Raw genomic sequence first — 20,188 nt, forward strand, 5'->3', positions numbered from 1 at the left:
GTGAACCAAAACCCAACCTTTCTGCAATAACTGGCCCAGCATCCTTTGCAAAACAACTGAACACATTCTACGCCTGTTTTGACAGTCAAGACTTCCCAGCTGAATGTGCAGAATGTTTGAGAGCCCTTCCCTCACCAGACCCAGACGAACCGGCCCCCTTTACAGAGGTGGATGTACAGCGCCAGCTTAGCCAGTGTAAGACAGGCAAGGCCCCAGGGCCTGACGGAATCCCAGCAAGGGTGCTGAAGACCTGCGCCCAGGAACTCTCACCAATCCTCCACTCACTCTTCTGTGGATCCTACCATACTGCCACAGTACCCACCCTCTGGAAAACTGCTACCATACCCCCGTAAAAAGGCGAGAGACTGGAGGGAAACAAGAGGCTGAGCTGAACACAGACACAGTTACACCTACCGTCTGTATAGACGGTATATTAGCTGTTTGGGGCAAATCAACAAGGACTGCACAAACTATCCAGCGTTCAAAATTTGTGCGATTGGCGTGTGACGAAATCCGTGTCACTTTCCGACTGAACGCACCTCGAGCGTTAGCTAACGGTCGTTCGTTTTGCCGGTATTGGGTTATAAACCAAGGCATTGAAAATTAAAAAAATATGCTGAGAATTCATTCATTCATTTTATTTAATCTCCTAACTTTAACTTTTACCTCGCACATGGTTTCTTTACTAAAAGAGGATGCTGCAGTGCAAATGGGAATATACCAGCATTTGTTTGTGGTGGTTGGCTTCACCATTGACTTACGCTAGTATCATCAGCTCTGGCTCTTAATCTCTGTCACTGGCATTTCACATATCCTGTGACTCAATCTGCAACGCTCTGGACTGTCTCTGTGTGAGGTTTTGGAAGATCATACTCAGCGTTAGGTTGATCCAGTGAGATGCCAGAATAACAAAAACTTGCATGATGTCAATGTTGTGGGGTGCTACAACTATAAATAGCTCAGATCTCTTAAGCAATTATGAGCCCACACTTGGACCTCAGCACATACACCGCTGAAACTTGTCCTCTTTAATAATATAAGACCTTACATAAGGCATTTATATCTCCAACTCTGTGTCTAAGCCACATAAAGAAGTTAATAATTTAGAAATGTTATGTAACTGTTTTGCATATTTTTAAATCCTTCAGTGGCTTACAAAAACGTGTTGGTGAAGAAGTCGCAGTGTCTAGTGGAAGGTATGTTCATCACCTGCGTGTGGGCGGACACACAGACGACATCATTTTAATTTCCAATAATTAAAAAGTAGAAGTAGCCTCTGATTAGCATGATAGAGCTTTCAGTGTTTTATATATAGCTAGCTATTACAAGAATTTGACTTTAAATATATATTTAAGTTATAGACTTCAAATGTTTTTTGTGTATAAAATTATTTATACAAATATAATAAAAAGGCACTTTTGTATTAGATCGTTGACTTACATCAGTCTACCAATTATTTACCATCTCCCATTCATGAAAATTAACTGGGCAGGGTTGAGAACTGCTTCATAACAGAGTAACAACATAAACTGCCTTCAAATAAAGCTGTGTGGTCCCGCTCAGTCTGAAGCTACACTCTTGCCTAACTTGCTGCTCTGACCCCTCTATTGCCAGTCAGTATGTTAGCTGGCACTGACAGCACCACAAAAATGTGCCCACCAGTCAGTGGAGCTCTGTCCCCTCTCCTCTCTTCTGGCCATTCATACAGATGAGCCACTCTTTCACTGTAGGTCAGGGATGGGCTTTGATGATAGAGAGGACCACACAGATTGTTTCCTCTCTACCAGAAGGTCAGATTATGACCGTGCACTTCCACCAGTAGGATACTGTAACCCCATCACTCAGTTATAGCTACTAATTTAATGAAAGAAACAAAACATCAAATGCATTTAGTAATGATGTAGGTCATTTGATGAGCTTAACACAGAAACAAAACGTCGACATTCCTTAGTGATATACCATTATTTCATTGATGAAAAATAGCCTTTTGGCTGTTTTTGGCATTTTTATACTATGTGTATTTATTCATTTGCACAAATAAACTAAACAAAATGATTTCAGTGCAATGGGGTCTCAAAAATCATCATTCAGTAATGGTGCAAAAGTTAACACCAACACTAAGTGCAACAACTAATATTCATGTTTGTAGTGCATTTCTATTCCGTTTCAAATATGCTCGCATTTATCTCAGAAGCCATTGACCTTCACCCACAGGTGGATCAGTGTAACGTTCTGTCTTAAAAGTTCAGTTGTTAAGTTTTATAAAAAATGACTTTATATCATATTTGCTCACCATATCCTGACAGTAGTGCAATAGACAGATAATCTGTGAAAAAAAATCAGGTTTCTCTGCCTCCTCCTAGAGCTCCTAATAGCATCTGCAAGATTCCACCATGCCCGAAGGAAAACAACCAATCAGAGCCGAGGAGTCTCTAACGCAGCTGTGAATCACTGCTTGTGGACTCCGATCAAACTACATATTTTAGTGTACTGTTTAGCTGAGTTCAGCTTCGGACTGTATCTCACACTTCCCGTCATTGCCATTAGACCTGCTTGGTTTCAGAAAGGCTGTACTGAATTGTTCGAAGCTTTATTTATAACGTTGACATTTTAATTCTAAGTCAACATTTTTGTATTTCTGTTCATTCTACACTAATCAGTGTTTATATTCATTCTGCAGCAGTGCTCCACTCTGCTCTCGTGTTTCACCGAGTACACCGGGCGAGCCTCGGCATACACACAGCGCGAAGCAGAGGAGAGAATTGGAGATAACGTTGTCTGCACCAGTTAAAAACAGGCTTGGTAGTGAATATTAGGCTATAATATTTGTAGAATTAGAGTGGTGGCTGCGTAGGATTGTTCCCGACTCGTGTGATCCAAACATTTCCAGTAATTTCCAGAGCGTTGTAATGTCCAAAAGTCAAAATTGATTGAAAAAAGATAGATGTAATCATTTTCAAAATTCACATGTTTTATCTAACAAAATGTTCTTCTTCAATCCACATTTGTTGGCATTTAGCCTTTCAAAAAAAACATTTTTGTTCTTCCGGGTGCACACAAAGGGAGGCACGCACTGAGAAGTAATAGACCACCTACACATTCATAAAAAATGAAGATTCATTCATTTATAGAAGGATATGTGGACATTTTATTTTTGTCTATACAATTCAAATTGTGCTTGGAGGGAATTGTTTTCACCGGACATTATGACCGATGCCTGGTTTTTGTTTTCATTTACAATTTGGTTCAGTCTCACCGTTTCCAGCAGAGGGAGGGAGCTGTTTTCAGTAAACTCACCATATGCCAGCACTTGCTGTATGTTAGCAACTAGCTTTGAGGCAACAAAATAATAATTCGCACAACACTGCTCGACTTCCAGTAAAAAATGCTTCAACAGAAACCAGAATGGCTAAAATGTTCTAAAACTAATTAGATAAAAAGTTTGTAAACTCTCTCCAAAAAGACAGTTTATACTTTGAATAACCAAAAAAATGTAGAAATTGGAGATGGTGGGTAGAGTGCTACTGAGGAGGCAGTAAGAGAAAGGGATTGCGCAGGTGATGGGGGAGAGAACAACAAAGCCTTTACTATAGATTTTTCAACAAATCAATCACTGTGCAGGATAGTGAATAACAACAGCAAAGCAAAGGAAGGCCCTTGCAGCGTGGGTGAGATGCTCCCTTGCCATTTTGTCTTCAGTGGGTTTTGAAATAGAGGACCTGCCAATTTGTGTTCTTTCCTTGCATGCCCCTAGTTAATCTTGAGAAAGGTGGAGTCATTGTTGTGTACATAAAAGGGGCAAGTTTCAAATTTAAAAAAATGTCGATACCTTTATTTTATTGATGCATATATTGATACCGATGCTGCTTATTGGTATCGATACAGTACTTCAAGCAATCATTAAAGTTTCTGGTGCTGCTTTACCACAAATAAACTAAACTTGTATAGAAATAGGGGAGCAATAGAGCAACAGATAATAGGAGGCTAAAGGCAATAGATACCTGCAGCCATTTAGTCACATTATTCATAACCGACGTTGACGGACAGCTCTGTAACATACTTGCAGTATAGTAAGTATAAGATTCCACTTTGCTTTAGGCGTAATCTAGATTTTGACTTAGTTCACACTTTGATTCTCACAAGTCATCTTTTGGTCACATGAGGTTACTACGGGTTACCATGGTTACGCATCTCCTATCGGCAAGGAGACTTTCATGAAGTGACATGGTAATTACAGTTCAGTGCCTCCGAAAAGATACATAATACTGTTTATTCACACAAAAGTATGTTGAACGATAGTACACCTATTGAGTATGTAGTGCATAGTATGCGATTTCGGACGCAGCCCTGCTGTTTTCCTATCGTGTGTTCACGATCTAACCAACAGATGTTGCTGGTGAGCTTTCCAACCATTATATCTTTGTTTCCAACCGAGCCGCCCCAATGTAACTGTAGTTCAGAAATCATCTTAAATAAACATTTTAAAAAAATTATCAACTTAGGCCCGGCGGACTGAATCGCAATATCGGTCTAAAAATGCAATTCGATTATTTTCCCCGTTCAGCCCTTCTGCACACTGCAAATTTAGGGCAAATTATTCAAATATTTTCATTCACTTTGCTAATGTTACCCCTCTGTTCCATTCATTTAAACCTATCCATCATAAGTATAGTCCACAGAACGTAAATAGAACAATGACTTAGTTGTGCGAAGCTTACAAATGTGAATGGCTAGACATTGGGAAGATGTTTATTTAACAGTAGGTAACTGAAAATGCATGCCATTAAATGAGTGAATGATTGACATGGGATACCAATAGCAGCGGTAGCGTTTTGTACAACATGTGGCGAGGTCATTATGACTAGAGCATGAATTCCCTGTTTGTAGGTCCCATATTGAGGTCTTAAAACATATTACTTCAGCCTTTAAAACCAATGCATGATACCGATTACCCATTGCACTGAGTGCTGGATAAGGAAGGTGTAGTCAACTTGAGCTGCTTAGCTTTTGCAGTTCGGTCGGTGATGTACAAAATGAGCTGTTTGTCATTAAGAATTGAGAATCAAAAATTTTTGGTGGCTTTTGTTTCAAGAGTGATAACTTCACTAGAAACAATGGACGGAGAAAGCTGCAGAAGACCTTTTGCTCCTAATGTATAGATGCTAGCTCCTGTTGCTCTCCTCTGCCATCATCTTTGTTCACACAATGTTAAAAGGTCACATGAAAAATGCATGAACGTGGCTGAAGGATCTCACCACTCGTGCATGAGGAAGTGACTGTGTACACAGGATCTTGCTCTCCGTCAGTGACAAGGACGGATCTGAATAGGCTAGCTAAGACAGCTAGTGGGCTTCCAAAGAAACCATTGATTCAGTTATAAAAGGTTGGCTGGAAAGCTACTCAAGCTATTGTAGGTTTCCATTGAATTGTGTATCTCATGTGGCCTGCACACGAACATCTCTGCTCATAATGCTTAAAATTACCTTGACTTGCTGGATGTTTTTCTCTCTATAATGTATTGATGACGCTGTGAAATATAGAAAACAGCCAACATTTCCTGTGAACTTAAGAGGGGACTTTACTGACCATTCTCATTCAGTAGCAGTTGTATGTACCTGGGAGTAGAAGCACACAACACGTGGAGCGCCTTGGTAGCCGAGTGGTTACATCGCATGCCATATAACGTCGTGGGTTGGATTCTGGCCTTGGGACCATTGTTGCATGTCATAACCCCGCCCCCCCAGTCTCTCTCCCCCATTTCTACACTGTCAAATAAAGGCAAAAATGCGGGAAAAAAAGAGGGAGAGAAAAATATATCCTTTATTTTTTCCACCTCAAACTTTATTTGAGCGGCACAACATCAGACATCCATTTAATTGTTAGTAAATAGAAGAATTTACAAAAAAGTTACATTGCACATCAAGTTGAATTCAGACATGAAATGTTAATAAGAAAAAGTTGGATGAAATATAAAGTAATACAAGTAGAAAAAGGATACATAATAATAATAATAATAATAATAATAATAATAATGAGAATGTTTAGCTATTAGATAAATAAAAACAATATGACAAACAAAAAAAGTTTAAAAAAGTTTAAAGCCTTATTTATAGGTAAATCATGTAACTATTAATGTAGAGAGAAAAAATGGATTAATGTATTTTCATTTACCATGGAAAGTAGAAAATAAATCTTTATTTATTTGGCGATATGATACGTATCATAATACAGGGGTTACGTTTCAATATATTGCGATATAATGCGATACTGTAAGTAAGGCGATATATTGCGATTTTTTAAATCTAATTTTAGGAAAACTGTCATAGCATAAAGAACGTACCACCACATGCATGAAATCTGAGTAAAAAAAAAATACTTTTTTCATGCAATCAGAACAGTGGGATTTGCATTTATCACCGACCGTGTAACATCCGACATCATAGCTCTACTTTAAGAGGGCACATAGACTGAGAGGGTGATTATCTTTGCAAATTTAAAATCAATACAGTGTTTTTGAGAATCGATACAGAACATATCGCGAAATTCGATTTTTCCAATATATTCTTACACCCCTAATTTATAGTCAGATCAGGGCACATCTTAAACATTTCTTTATATACTTCATGCAGTTATTCTTGCCAAATTGGTCACTTCCCATCACAGAACTTATCGAACCAGTTAGTAAAATCTACAGTTAAGTGTATAACATTCAGAAACCCTCTCCTTGTATTATAATAGAGAGGAAGTCACTCTGTATTATCAACTACATGCTGTAAGTCCTCTGCACTGTATTATTTCATCAAGGAATAATTCTAAAGGACTTGAGCTTGTTACCAGAGCCATCACTCAGGAACTCAACCTTTTATCGTCTGTGTATAATAATTAGGGCTCAAGATCTTTGTAAAATTTAGATTAAAGAGATTGTAAAATATGGAACACAATTCAATACAGTATTAGAAATACTTCCTCCTCTCCACAATTTAAACATTTATAAAGGCGTTTTCTACTTCAGAGTCAAAATTGCAATCATTAACATATCTTTTGTTACAACCATAATCTTTAATCTCCATGAAACACAATTTCTCCACATTACTTTACTGGTTTTAATGCCCCCAGCCAACCAGTTCAATGTATTAAAATGTTTATTCAACATAAACGGATCAACTATAAACACAAAGATAAATGCATCTAGCTTGCACGCATGTATCATTTTATTATTAGTTTCATAACTTGTCCTTCTCATCTCCTGAACATTTCAAATGAGCTGAATGACAATGAAATATGTGCTTTTGAAAATACTGGATGTCACTGAAATAATGTAGCATTTCTTTTCCCATTGCATTTAAACAAGGCCAGTATTTTGACAGCAGCAATATGCATCAGATGTCTAATTAAGCTATTCCTTTCCCTATTCTTTTCTCCAGTGGTCATGTGAAACCATTGCTTGGCCGATTCAGCGAGCTTGAAGCCCTGCTGTCTAACATGAACATTAAGCCAGGCAGCATTGATGCCGTCCTGTTGGATGCCGGCTGCTCCTCCATGCAGATGGATCAGGCGGAGAGAGGCTTCTCCCTCAGCAAGGACGGCCCCCTGGATATGAGAATGGATGGAGAGAGGTAAGAGATATGCAACATTATTTTATTCATTTATTTAATTTAAAAGGGGCCATGTACAGTTTAAAACATATTATAGCTATAAACTCATTTACATATGTAGTCCCTTGGCAGGTCAAAACAAAGAGAACACAATAACAAACAGTACAGAGTAAAAACATAATTGAAAGAACACACAATACAAAGCTTCACATAATAGCACATCAAAAATGTTTGCTTGTCAAATAAAAGCCATGAGGACCATACAGTAGGTGTGTCTGGCTGATGGATCGCAATTTGTTTTACATTAAAAAAACTGGACATAAAAAACATAGACTTCACTTTCCTAATAAATGATGTTGGGAAGAGCTGGATAATCAGATTTACTGGTGCCTTGAAATTACTTCTCTACTAATTGGAGCAGTAATGTAAAAGTGCAGCTAATAAAACAGGCATAATCAAAATGGTTTACCAATAACATGGGCCTCATAGACTTTATTTTATTATTTTTTTCTCCAAACTTTCTATATAAAATTGAATAAGTGAATGTTGGAAAACACTATGTCTATTTATTTAAAAAAAACAATAATTGTTGTTATTTTTAAACAATTAAAACAACCTATGTTTTCCTGATAAGCGACCTTTTAGTATGTGAATACAGCTGTCCTTTCTTAGTAGCAAAGGAAGAGGGGTTACATCGCAAACTCTTCAGGTGTGTGGTTGAGTGTACAAAATGTGCGACACGGAAGTGTCTCGTAACCATGAAGGCGATCGTTCTCTTCACCATGACCACAATCTTTTCCTAACCATACCTTAACATTAGGGTAACAGATCAAAATAAAAATTGTGATATGGGTAATTTTGGTCCTATTGGTCCTAAAATGCCAAAGAGAGTTTTCTTTTTTTTAATCATGAATTGTGGAATTTACAGTAGTAAAATACTCTTTCACAATTTAGTTTTTGGTCAATTTAAGTACGATTGGGTTTGTGTCACAGTGTGTGAAAATTAAATGTTACAAAATAAACTTTAAAGTAAAGACAGACCGATAAATCCAATATTGAAGCATATTCCATGTATATCGGTATTGGTGTATATACCCTCCGATAAGTGTCAAGAAATCCTAAGCTATATTGATTTAAAACTGTGTCACCATTTCATAGTTTGTCCACCAGAGGGAACTGACAAGTGTATTTTTTAACTGTAAAATGTCCAGGGGTTTCATTTATAACTGTTGCGTACGCACAAAACGGGACCTGAAAGAGGCGTTCGCCACAACTATGCAATAGTTGTGATCTCTAAAAAGAGAACAGAAACACAGAATAGTACAGAAACTATGACCCATGCGTACGCATATTATGGAGGCAGGTGAAATTGGCGACGCAGATAATATTAAATGTGAGAGGAATAATTATACATATAATGTGTGATGTGCGCTGAACCCAGCGGCGAGCGCAGCTCACATCCTAAACGCTACGTTATGTTTCTAATCGGTTTTACGTTTACATTTAGTTTATGTTTCGAATACAAATACTGTAACATTAGTAGGAAGTTGAATAGCAGCTGAAAAGGCTTTTGAAGCAATTCTTTTTAAAAAAAAAATGTATCTTTTTATGTGAAAGAAGGTTATTTAAAGGTTGTTTCATTAATGTGTGATTGAATTTGTGCTCATTCAAAGACAGTAATGAAATGATGAATGACTTTAAAACAGCTCAGTTATTTTTTTTTATAATGAAGATGTCTTTGTTTCCCTGGCACAAAAGTGGAATAAATATCAGCAAAAACAAAATAAAGAACAATAACAAGAACAAAAAACATGGATATCGGCATCGGCTATCAGCCAAACTGTTATTTTAAACGTTGGTAATGGTCCAGAATTTCACATCGGTGCATCCTTAACCATTCATTTTTCATCTATAAAAAGAGAACAAAGTAGCAGTTTCTAATTTTAATTTTTGTTTGAATTATGGCAGCATTTAAAGTCCACATTACCGAAGGTTGATGTTTAATACTACTTAAGTGTGACTAAAACACCTTTGCATGTTGAGACAGACATGTTGAGCACAGTCATGCATGCCCTTCTAATATTTATCAAGCCTAAATCTGCATGTACAGTAAGTATATACATTTACATATGTATGTATAGATAGATAGATAGATTAATATGGATATATGTATATGATTTATATGTATTGCAATTTATAGCATATTAAATGTTTTCATGAATATATATGAATCATTTCACAAGGTCAGCATAATGTGCGAATCTACCAGCTAAGATAACCCCATTATAAGCTATTGCACAAGCTGCATTGCTCCTTTCATTCCCTCACAATCATTCTATTCATAACTGTCAGCCATAAAGGTTTTCAGCTGTATCTCAGAGTTGTCAGAATTCGCCACTGTCAGCAAGGACGTGACGTCAAGCAGCTTAATTGGGCTTCTCTTTGTGCGTAGGTACCCCGACATGCCCTGTGCTGCTGACGTTGTGAATACCTTAGATCAACAGGCTCTTGCATCCATCCTCACTGCATACGGGGAAGAAAGACACGCCAGGAAAATAGCTTCAGCCATTGTGGAGGCACGCCGTGTCAACCCCATCACCCAGACACAGCAGCTGGCCAGCGTGGTGGCAGGTAGCTAGACACTATCCTGATTAATTCCCCGCAGCATTCTGGAGGCTGCGAGGGAAAATAAAACACGAGTGGAGTTATTAAGGCTGTCTCCCGGTGGGACGTATTTGTCTCAGAAAATTACGCGGACTGTGACCTCAGTCATCGTCTTCTTTCCTGCCTCTGTTATGGTTGCCTTTCTTCTACCTACCTACCTTTGAGACAAAGACAGAGCTGGAGGTGGCTGCAACACAATGTGGCTAATGCCTTGAAAACAAACAGTATCTCACACAAAGTAACCCATCTCTCTCTCTCTCTTTCTCCTTCCACGTTTTGCTTCATTTTTCCCCCTCTTTTCCCCTGTTTCTCTGCTCACAAATATGCACACACACCTGACACACTCGTGCATAAAACCAGGATTACAGTGTTTGTCTTCACTGATTGTTTTTTGTTTTAGCCGTATGCCTCTAGATCTGAGCTGCTGAACGAGAGAGATGTCGTTTCAATAGTTATTGCACAGAGCAGTATGTGCGTCAGTGTCACCCTGGGAGAACAGGTGTGAGTAAGAGCAGCTGTTTGATCTTTTTTGAAAAGCAAAGCGAGTCACTACCACTGCTTATTTGAAACAATCCAAGAGGTTTTGATTCAAGAAAGTTCGGGGGGTAGGGGGGGGGGGGGTCTATGAAGAAGTCAACAGTGATGCTGACAGGAAAAATTTAAAGTCGCAGGAGGAATGACGAGGGTGGGAGGGAACCACTTTGGGGACCTGGTGGCATTGAGACATCATATCAGAAAGGTCTTTAGTCACGTTTTCTCTCTTATCTTACACATTGCACAGCAGTAAACATGTATTCAAAATGCTGAATTTTCTAGATGAAAATAACAAATAGTGCAGCAAATAATGTATTGCAGTATTACTTTTTTGGATCAGCATCCACTGCGTCAATTCCTATTATGATTTTGAAACGATTATGAAAACAAGATAATTGACATAAAGCGATTATTGTACCGCATTTCGTTTTTCAAAGACGCCCTCGTTTTGTCCAGAACAGCCCTTTCCTTTATAGTTGTGCGTTCTCACCCCGCTCGGTGTGGGCGGATACCTTCGTGGGAACTCCACACTGACACTGGCTGGCCCCCACCGGGCGTATTTCCTCCGTGGTGGTGTGTCGTGACTGGCTGTAGGTTAACTTGGAAAGGCCCCGAGTGAAGGTGGCGCTTTACAGCACCCCTCGCCCAGATCGCGCTGCTTAGTGCCCACCGTGCCCTCTCTCCCGGCGGGGAGGGATGGAGCTCCCTACCACGCTTTGTGTTTTTTTGGCCGTGTCATCACATTTCTGCACAATGTGTTTATGATTAAATTGTTTACAAGAGCACAAAGTTCTTCACAGATCTAGCCTCTGCTCTCAAAGTGCACCAGATTGAGGCATTTCAATTTAAAATGTTCTCTCTAAATGCATGATGTTTACAAAGTCATTGAGTAATCGTGTGAAATGATAGTGATCTCAATTTTGACCAAAGTAATCGTGATTATGATTTTTGCCATAATTGAGTAGTACTCCGTACTACCAACGTAATTCGGTCGGTACCCTTCAAAGTACCGACTTCGGTACCCAACCCTACAGTAGCTTGGAAAATAGCAATATTGGGAGCTGAATTTGATGAATTTACGATGTTGCTCATATTCGATGAGTTTATCAGACCCCAAATGAGACAAGAGTTAGCTAGCTAGCACACCCGTGATCCCTTCACCTCACTCCCCGCTGCTGAGACTACTTCGCTGGGAGGAGAGCAGATGCCAATTCTGGACCTTCAGTTAGCCAGTGTAAACCCGGTGCCGGGGATCACGGCGGGTTCAACCGAGAAAGTAGGTGAAGGTCTCATATTTTAAGTTACGTTACAATCTGTTTGCCCATTGGCAATGAAAAATGATTAATACATGTAAAAAGTAACACATAGAACCCTTTGACAATAATGAGTGAGATATCACTGCCGGAGGCTTTACAAACAGATGTGATAATAATGGGTCTATAAAGAGCCACCGCTGTGCGTAGTGGTCTAGTGGTTGTGCAAGTGCGGCCAGTTTCATGATTGATTGAGATTCTTAAAACTGAACCACGTTGTTGCTTTACAAACAAGTTTTAGTCGAGAGTTGTATGTGTCTTGCCTCTGGGTGGGAGGGTTGTTTTCCTTTTATGTGTTAATGGGATCAAGACAGACACAAAATCACGCAAGTGACCTAAAAGTGTTGCATAAAAACACATTTACATGGCACAGGCAGCCATGGAGACACAACCATGTCATACAGCTGCGAAGGTAACAGAAATATCCCACAGCCATTAACTGTTGTTGTTGTTGAAGGTGCTTTAAGAGCCTGAAATGGAAAGCAGAGCAGCTTCTCTGAATTCGACCCAACATGTAACTGAAAGGAAAGTTTGTTTAATTTGCTGAACGCTGTCATCAGGAGTCAAGTGAGCTACATTTAGCTACATTACAGCACCAAATGCGTTTAACACAACAACCCAATAAATGGCATAATCACCCTGTATTTAACTGTGTGTTTGTTTGAATAGCCAGTGGGGAGGACATGGATGCGTTGATTTAGAGATGCCAACAAGCTGTTTAACGTTAATTTTGACCCAAAGCAACAACAGTAAAACGTGTATGGTGATCCACTTGAATTAATTCAAAATTAGCACATAAGCTTTCACTGCCAATTTAAAATGCATTTAGGAAAACTCAACCTGTTGCAGAGTTCCACAAAATTGCAACAAAAGCACCCTGTGTTTTTCCTTTTGAAATACTGTAGATCCATCCATCCATTTCCTTCCACTTATCCAGAACCGGGTCACAGGGGCAGCAGGCTTAACAGGGTATTCCAGACGTCACCCTCCCCAGCAACGTTTTCCAGCTCTTCCTGAGGGACCCTGAGGCGTTCCCACACCAGACAAGATATATAATTTCTCCAGAGTGTTCTTTGGGTCTACCCCGGGGCGTATTACCAGTTAGACGTGCCCGGAAAACCTCTAAAGGGAGGCCTTAAAGATAGTGTGAGGAGCTCAGACATCCTGAGGGAGCTCGGAGTAGAGCTGCTGCTCCTTCGCGTCAAAAGGAGCAAGCTGAGGTGGTTCGGGCAACTGATCAGGACGCCTCCCTTTAGAGGATTTCTGGGCACGTCTAACTGGTAAAAGGCCCCGGAGTAATACTGTAGATTCCTGTCAAAAATGTTTGATAAATATAAATGTTGTCACTTGGACGAAGTTGCACAGTATATCTTTGACAAGCTAATATCTGCTGATAGCTGATTTTTATTTTTGGAAATTTTTCTTGTCCTCTTGGTTTTTAAACTTTTGTAAATGTGTTAAGTGCACATATAGAGGCGTGGTTTGCAGTCAGTCATGAGACCGGAGTCAATGGTACAAATACTTCTTTTGAATAAGGCGTTACATTATTACATGATTAACAGCCAAGCTACTAGCATAGTGGGCTATTAGCGAGCACCCATGAGGGGCGCCAGGCATTGAAGCAAATTTTCGTAGTGGCAAAACGGCAGTACTACAACTTCCGTGTTGTTCAGGGCCCAAAAAAGACTTTTTCCCATAGACTTACATTGGGCTGCTGTAACTCAGCGGATAATGTTTTTTTGAGGTAAATCAACTTCCTAGCACGAACACTTGAATAGTCCTTATTTAAATCGTTAGGTCCTAAAAATTGTAAAATACACTAATAGCTGAGTCCAGAATTATTTCCCTTCCCCCGTTCATCTGAATGAGACCCAGAACGCGGCTGGACCGCAGGCTGGGAGGCGGAGTTAAAGAAAACGCTACTGCGCCTGCTCTATAAGCCCAATGGATGCGGAAGATCGCCGGATGATCCGGGTACTTCATCACTCGGCAGTCGAGCCATTTTGGCTTCATGCGACACTGAGTAACTCTCATAGGAATGAACAGGAGCTGTATCCAGTTATCGTTTTACCTCCAGGGCTATTCGTGGCTGGCTACTGCTAGCATATTCCCAGTTAGATGGCATGCTACCAGTTTGCTTACCAGCCACAGCAGCTAGCCCCGCAAGTAGTCACTACATCACCAAGCTTTCAGCACCACCTACTTCGTGAGGACGTGTAAATGAATTACACTGTGCTACTTTCTGGTTTGACAAAGCACTTAGATTTGATGCATTTCTGATTTGTGGTGATGCCAATTTATTCTCAACAGTCCAACAATGTTTCAGTCGATTTCTGTGCTCAAATTGAAATATTTCAATTTGAGCACATCATCTAAGCGGTTGTGCCACCTCAAACAAAGTTGTTTCAGTGTTTTCCTGTTCCACTTATTCTGTAGTTGTGAACAAACTCCTGCTTTTTGTTTGGCCAGTGACACCACAAGCATCAAACACTATTGTCCAAATATCTTATTGTGGAAAGTGTTCTTGCCTTTGTTGGTGCATGCTACAAACATCAAATACAGCAAACTAAGATGAGACATAACACAAAGGTAGAGTACAGCAAGAGCTGAATTCTGCATGTCGTCCTATTTAATACTGCCCATTCACAGTATTGTTTTTCCTTCTTAACTACCTGATTTCCTCTTTATGTACACATCTTAATCTCTTCTTTTCTCCATGGATCTGTCTGTAGGACCTTTGAAAGATGAATTAGAGAGAGAGAGAGAGAGAGAGAGAGAGCATATGGCTTGGTGAGACCAGACCAGGGCTGGTCCTTGTATTGATTGCAGTGTGAGTCACACCTTGGGCTGTTTAGTGCAGGAGGAAAGAAATGCCACATCACTCACTTCTCTATTTATTGCAGTTTCTCTTTAGGTCTATATAAGTGTCTAATTGTTCTTTTGCCTTCTGTGTGGGGGTTCAGAGTTGGTCATGGTGTAATCAACTGTTATTGACATAAAACTAATATTTTCCCATCTTTAATGTGCAACAAATTTTTAATACATTTCAGTGTTGGCCCTAACCTCTAATATCCACATTTATTGACCTTTACATTTGGATGCATTCTGCACCCTGCATGCTGTTTATCAAACAGGTACACAAGTCTGTAAGTGCAGTTTTCCTCTCTGCATGTCTGCAGTTAGTAATGCCTTTCTCCTAAAGGACCAGTGTGAAACATTTAGGGGGATCTATTGGCAGTAATGGAATATAATATTAATAAGTATGTTTTCTTTAGTGTATAATCACCTGAAAATTACAATTGTTGTGTTTTCATTACCTGAGAATGAGCCGTTTATATCTACATAGGGAGAGGGTCCTCTCGACGCAGTCCGCCATGTTCCACCGCCATGTTTCAACAGTAGCCCAGAACGGACAAACCAAACTCTGTTAACTTTTCCTGCGTAGACCGGAGTCGATAATGTTACTTGCTGCCGTCGCCGCTGTTCTCTCGCTCTTGCTTCAGCACTCACGTCTCACGTACACACACACTCTAAGCTCTCTACTCTTACAACGACTGGCGCTAGATAGGGCAATTCACGTTTTGACGTCGGCCACCGTAGTTGTCCTACGCGCTTGGCACATGGGAAAGGCTTCATTCGGTTGCAATCTTCAACCTCACCGCTAGATACCGCCAGATCCTACACACTACTCCTTTAATTTCACATGTATTTCGATAATCACCCAAATAAGTGGATGAGATATGAAACGTTTTGTCTCTAAAAGGCATGTGCAAATTCTTCAGGAGTATTAAAGAGGATTGTTGAGGTCAGGGAGAGAAACTTCAATCACTTTTTATTTTAACGAAAGCAAGAGTGCACCAGTCAGACAGCAATAACTACAAAAAAACACAATATTTTGGTATTTTTAATACAGAAATCATGGCAATGTCATGTAGCTGCTTTGTGCCCAGTAAGATTTAACTTGAACTTGGCGTTCAGTGAACTGAGAGATCATCGGAGCCATTTGGCTGCGTTTACCTCGGTATTTTAGTGACACATCAGCCATATCAACACCATCTCCACCCTCCATCTGCTCCGCACAGAGCCTCTGATGGACCCGCCGCTCAGTCCTGCTGCAGCTCTCTCTCCACTTGTATGTGTTTTTCAATAAGCGATGATTTTGTGCTACGTCATGCTACATCTCTTCTTCTCTTTTTTTTTGTTTTCTTTTGATCTCCTCCTTGCATTAATGATATAAGGCGGCCTACTATGCTTTATGATTCTCAGTCTACCAGAAGATAGCATACCTACAAGTACCAAGTCAGTGGCATGTTTTCATTCAAGAGGCTTCTTTTATTCTCCTGACCGGTGGAGAGATCTAAGACATCTCGACCTCTTCTGTGTAATTCACACGATAATAACACCCGTGGGTTGTTCAGGTCAATTATGAGTCATTAGGACAGATCAGTCTTCAGAGTCACAAGAATCAAGGAATAAATTGGTGATGTGGTAGCTGATAAGTGGTGTGGCAGTCCTCCACTGTGTTCATGGATGGTTGAAGTTTGACACAGATGGCCTCCTTCACCCCTCCTTCAGATGACCTCTCTCTTCTGTCCAAAATGTGTATACAGCTGAACTCACAGTAGTGTCTCTTGTACTTTAGATAGATGTAGACGGTGTAGTCTTGACCTGAAGACTTGAACCTCTTGAGCTTACTACATGAGGACTGCGTACTGTATTGCCCTTCTGATGTTATAGAATAGTGACAACAACTATGCTTGGTAAGGTTAGAGGAAGATCAAGGTTATGGACATAGTTAGGAAAAGTACTGCACATGATCATGGTCATTAATTGTTAGTCTGAAGCAGTGGGCTACTGGGTTAATAAATTATGGTATCGGATCGGTGCATAGACTGGCGTAGTCGCCGATACCTGACACAGAATTTTGGGCAGTTTCGGACCCATTTCAGATGCTGGTATCGTAACAAGCCTTAATGACCACACTCATCTCACTTCATTCATCTGCCTCTCTTGGTCTCCTGCAGTCTTGCTTGTGTTTAGGTCTCATTTTTGTGTTTCTTTAAAGTTGTAAATCTTTATTTTCTAACCTCTCTTGCATATTTCTATCATTTTCTATCATCATTTTCATACAGTTTTTACAAGATCCGCTCACTCTGACCATTTCTTTGTCTCTAGGATCATTTCCTGCAGCTGTTCTCTATGCACGTAAAGACCGACTCCAACGACCTGCACACGTGGCCACTAAGACTTTCCAAGCTCTGCGTATCTTTGTGAACGATGAGCTCAACGAACTACATGCAGGGCTGCGCGCCGCCCAGTCGGTACTGACACCTGGAGGACGCCTCGGCGTGATCACCTTTCATTCGCTAGAAGACAGACTGGTCAAACGTTTCCTCCAGGGAGAGGACTTGTCTAATCTAGATCAGTATCACTTCAGTCCGAGGAAGCAAGGAACCAGGAAGGAAAAACTGGTGGATGAAAAAAGAGATGGTGGGAGTGCTTATTGGCTTCCTCTGCGAAGAAAAGTGATCACCCCAGAAAGGGACGATGTAACAGAGAATCCTCGGGGACGCTCTGCTAAACTGAGGGCAGCACTCAGACGTTAATTATGTGACGTCAGTTTTGAAAGAACAGAAATTCTCTCTATTTTCATCAAAACGTTTGAGCTTTTTTTATTTGACTTTTTACAACTAATACTCAAATCAAGTTAAGCAAAGGATTTAGATGCAGTTATACAAAAACCGAAGATCCCATAGACTTCAATGCAATTTGACGTGTTTGGATTGTAATTTTGACATGTTCGTATGCATTCATGTCTTGTTAAACAAACGTTTGTTTTATACACATGTCTAATAATTATTTTGCGACCTTGCCTGAACCTGAGCGTTCGTTATACGTTAAGAAATTAAGGTAGGTCTCCTCAGTCTTCCTCGTCCAACACAGTGGCCAGATATTGCTTATCCAGACTTCACAGTTTGATGTAATATATACTGTATATACTGGAAGTTTGGCCATAAGAAAAACGTGTTATTGAATTAAGAGGTTGCCTCTTTCAAATCCAAATTGTGTGAAAGCTGGTTAAAGTTTCAAGTAAAAAACTTTTTATACCCAAGTGAAAGTATATGACGTTTGTGTTGTTTGCCTTTTGTATTGTACAATGTACAGGAAATGACAGACAAATTTCACAATTAACATTTTTTTTTTCACCCCAGTTTTACTTTACAAACACCTGGTTTGATACGGCACTGTAATGATCCTCTATAATAATGTGTTTGAGTTTGAGTGATGACTTAAAACTTTAATTTCTGTGTATTATTCTAATAAATTTGATTTTCATGCATTACCGATGCTTGACAGCATATTATGTGGTTATTGCAACTAAATATCTCAACATATAAAACAAAAAAAAGACCTTTTCTCATTGACGTCTGTATTTCCCCTGAACCTCCCTTGATGAGTCGCTCAAGTGAAACCTCTACTGTACCATATGAATCAGTAATGCCACTAAATACTGAATGACGCAAGTGTCAGAAGTGGTGCTGAATGAGCTGGGTGGTTGTTCTTGAGCATTCTCTCACCTTCAACTGTAAGCAGATGAGGTGTTTTGATCTTTACTATTTGACTTTGACTAATTGTAATTGCTCCATCAAGATTATTAACACTTTTTTTTCTTCTGTCTCAGTTTAGTGCTCTCTAAATATACCCTTCTCGTTACCTTGGAAACTAAATGGCGCAAGAAACATTTAACTGTGTCTAAAATTACATGCTGTTTTAATCTAATATGAAATGATGCCATATCGTTTGAATGTCCCTCCCTCTTGACATCAGAGGATGTGGAACACGTCGTGACATTTAATCTTTTGGAAACTTAGCTTCTATGTTATTTCCCTAATATCTTTACTGGATCACACCGCTTACCATTTATGGTAAAAAGAAATGTTACTCACGACTTCATTTCACACTGATGCGTAAAAGTACTCATATACTGTAAATAGAAAACAATAAAGAAACATGGGAGAGATGTCCACTTTTTAAGTTCTGAAAGGTTTATCCTCAATATTCTTAAGTGGTCTTTTGTACTGCCACCACTTTACCCGCTATGCAGGGCGTGATGTTGTCATGTTGATGTATGTGTGTGGTTGGGTGCATGTTTTAATACAATCTTCTGAACACTAACTCAGCATCTACAGATTATACAAACCTAATAATCACCACGCGCAATGTACCTGCAGCAAGGATGTCTGAATTTCATAATTCATAGAAATATTTAAGAATTCATTGTTAAAGGGACTGTTTGTAACTTTTTAAGCGTATAAATGTAGCGGGTCGCCACACATGCGCGTTCGCATATGCGCGCTCGCGTGTGGCCGGAGCCTCGTCTCCGCCGACTGCTTACCTTCACTCAGACAGAGCGCGCATCCTCGCTCCACCTCTACTAGACGTGAACGCGCGCTCACTCCACACTGCAGAAGAGTTAGTTTAGCTCTGAGAATATCTAGTGAATGTACAGGGGACGTTTGTGCAGAAATAAATGCTGCAGCTCCTCCAGACCAACAGAGGTTTCCCGTGTCTTGTGAAGTGACAGGGCTCCTCCACGTGTTACGTTGTAGTCTCGTTACCGACCGGGTGCCGGTGTCTCCCTGCGGCTGCCGGCTGCGGTCGGGAGGCGATAACGTAACTCGTTGAGGAGCCCTGCTGTCTGAGCCTGCGCTAAGGCAGGAAAAGCCAACACTAGGATCAGCAGTGATTCATGGAGAGACCTTTGTTTGGTCAGCTAACATTACTGCCAAGCATCTTGTCCACGTGTGTATCTTTTAAAGTTCAAAGCATGTTTTATTTATTGGTTTCAAAGAGGCAAGAGACAGACTCAATTGTATATCCGGTGTAACCAGTGTATATACTATACACAAATACACTCCTTAAAGTTGTTTTTATATTTAAAAAAAATCTCTTTTGTTTAAAATTCCAAAACAACTGGTGTTTGTTGCTCGATACAGGAGAAGATAAGACAGGAATATCAGTGATTATAAATTATTGTTATCTATGACTGCAAATTCTCAATCGCCATGGAAACAGTAACCT

The 20,188-nt window shown here is 39.9% G+C and overlaps 1 protein-coding gene across 2 annotated transcripts in view; it reads left to right on the forward strand.

Annotated features, from left to right (window-relative positions):
• The window catches only part of mettl15 (methyltransferase like 15), a 52,102-nt gene extending 33,655 nt beyond the window's left edge, over positions 1-18,447 (forward strand). For both annotated transcript variants that reach the window (XM_037749370.1, XM_037749361.1), the window contains exons 4-7: positions 7,425-7,616; positions 10,048-10,226; positions 17,282-17,728; positions 17,888-18,447. In XM_037749370.1, coding sequence (XP_037605298.1) covers positions 7,425-7,616; positions 10,048-10,226; positions 17,282-17,712 — 802 coding nt within the window. In that variant the 3' untranslated portion in view covers positions 17,713-17,728; positions 17,888-18,447. The remainder of the gene's footprint in view (positions 1-7,424; positions 7,617-10,047; positions 10,227-17,281; positions 17,729-17,887) is intronic.
• Positions 18,448-20,188: the final 1,741 nt, after the last annotated feature.

The sequence above is a fragment of the Sebastes umbrosus genome, chromosome 2 (assembly GCF_015220745.1).
Source record: "Sebastes umbrosus isolate fSebUmb1 chromosome 2, fSebUmb1.pri, whole genome shotgun sequence".
NCBI classification, from domain to species: domain Eukaryota; kingdom Metazoa; phylum Chordata; class Actinopteri; order Perciformes; family Sebastidae; genus Sebastes; species Sebastes umbrosus.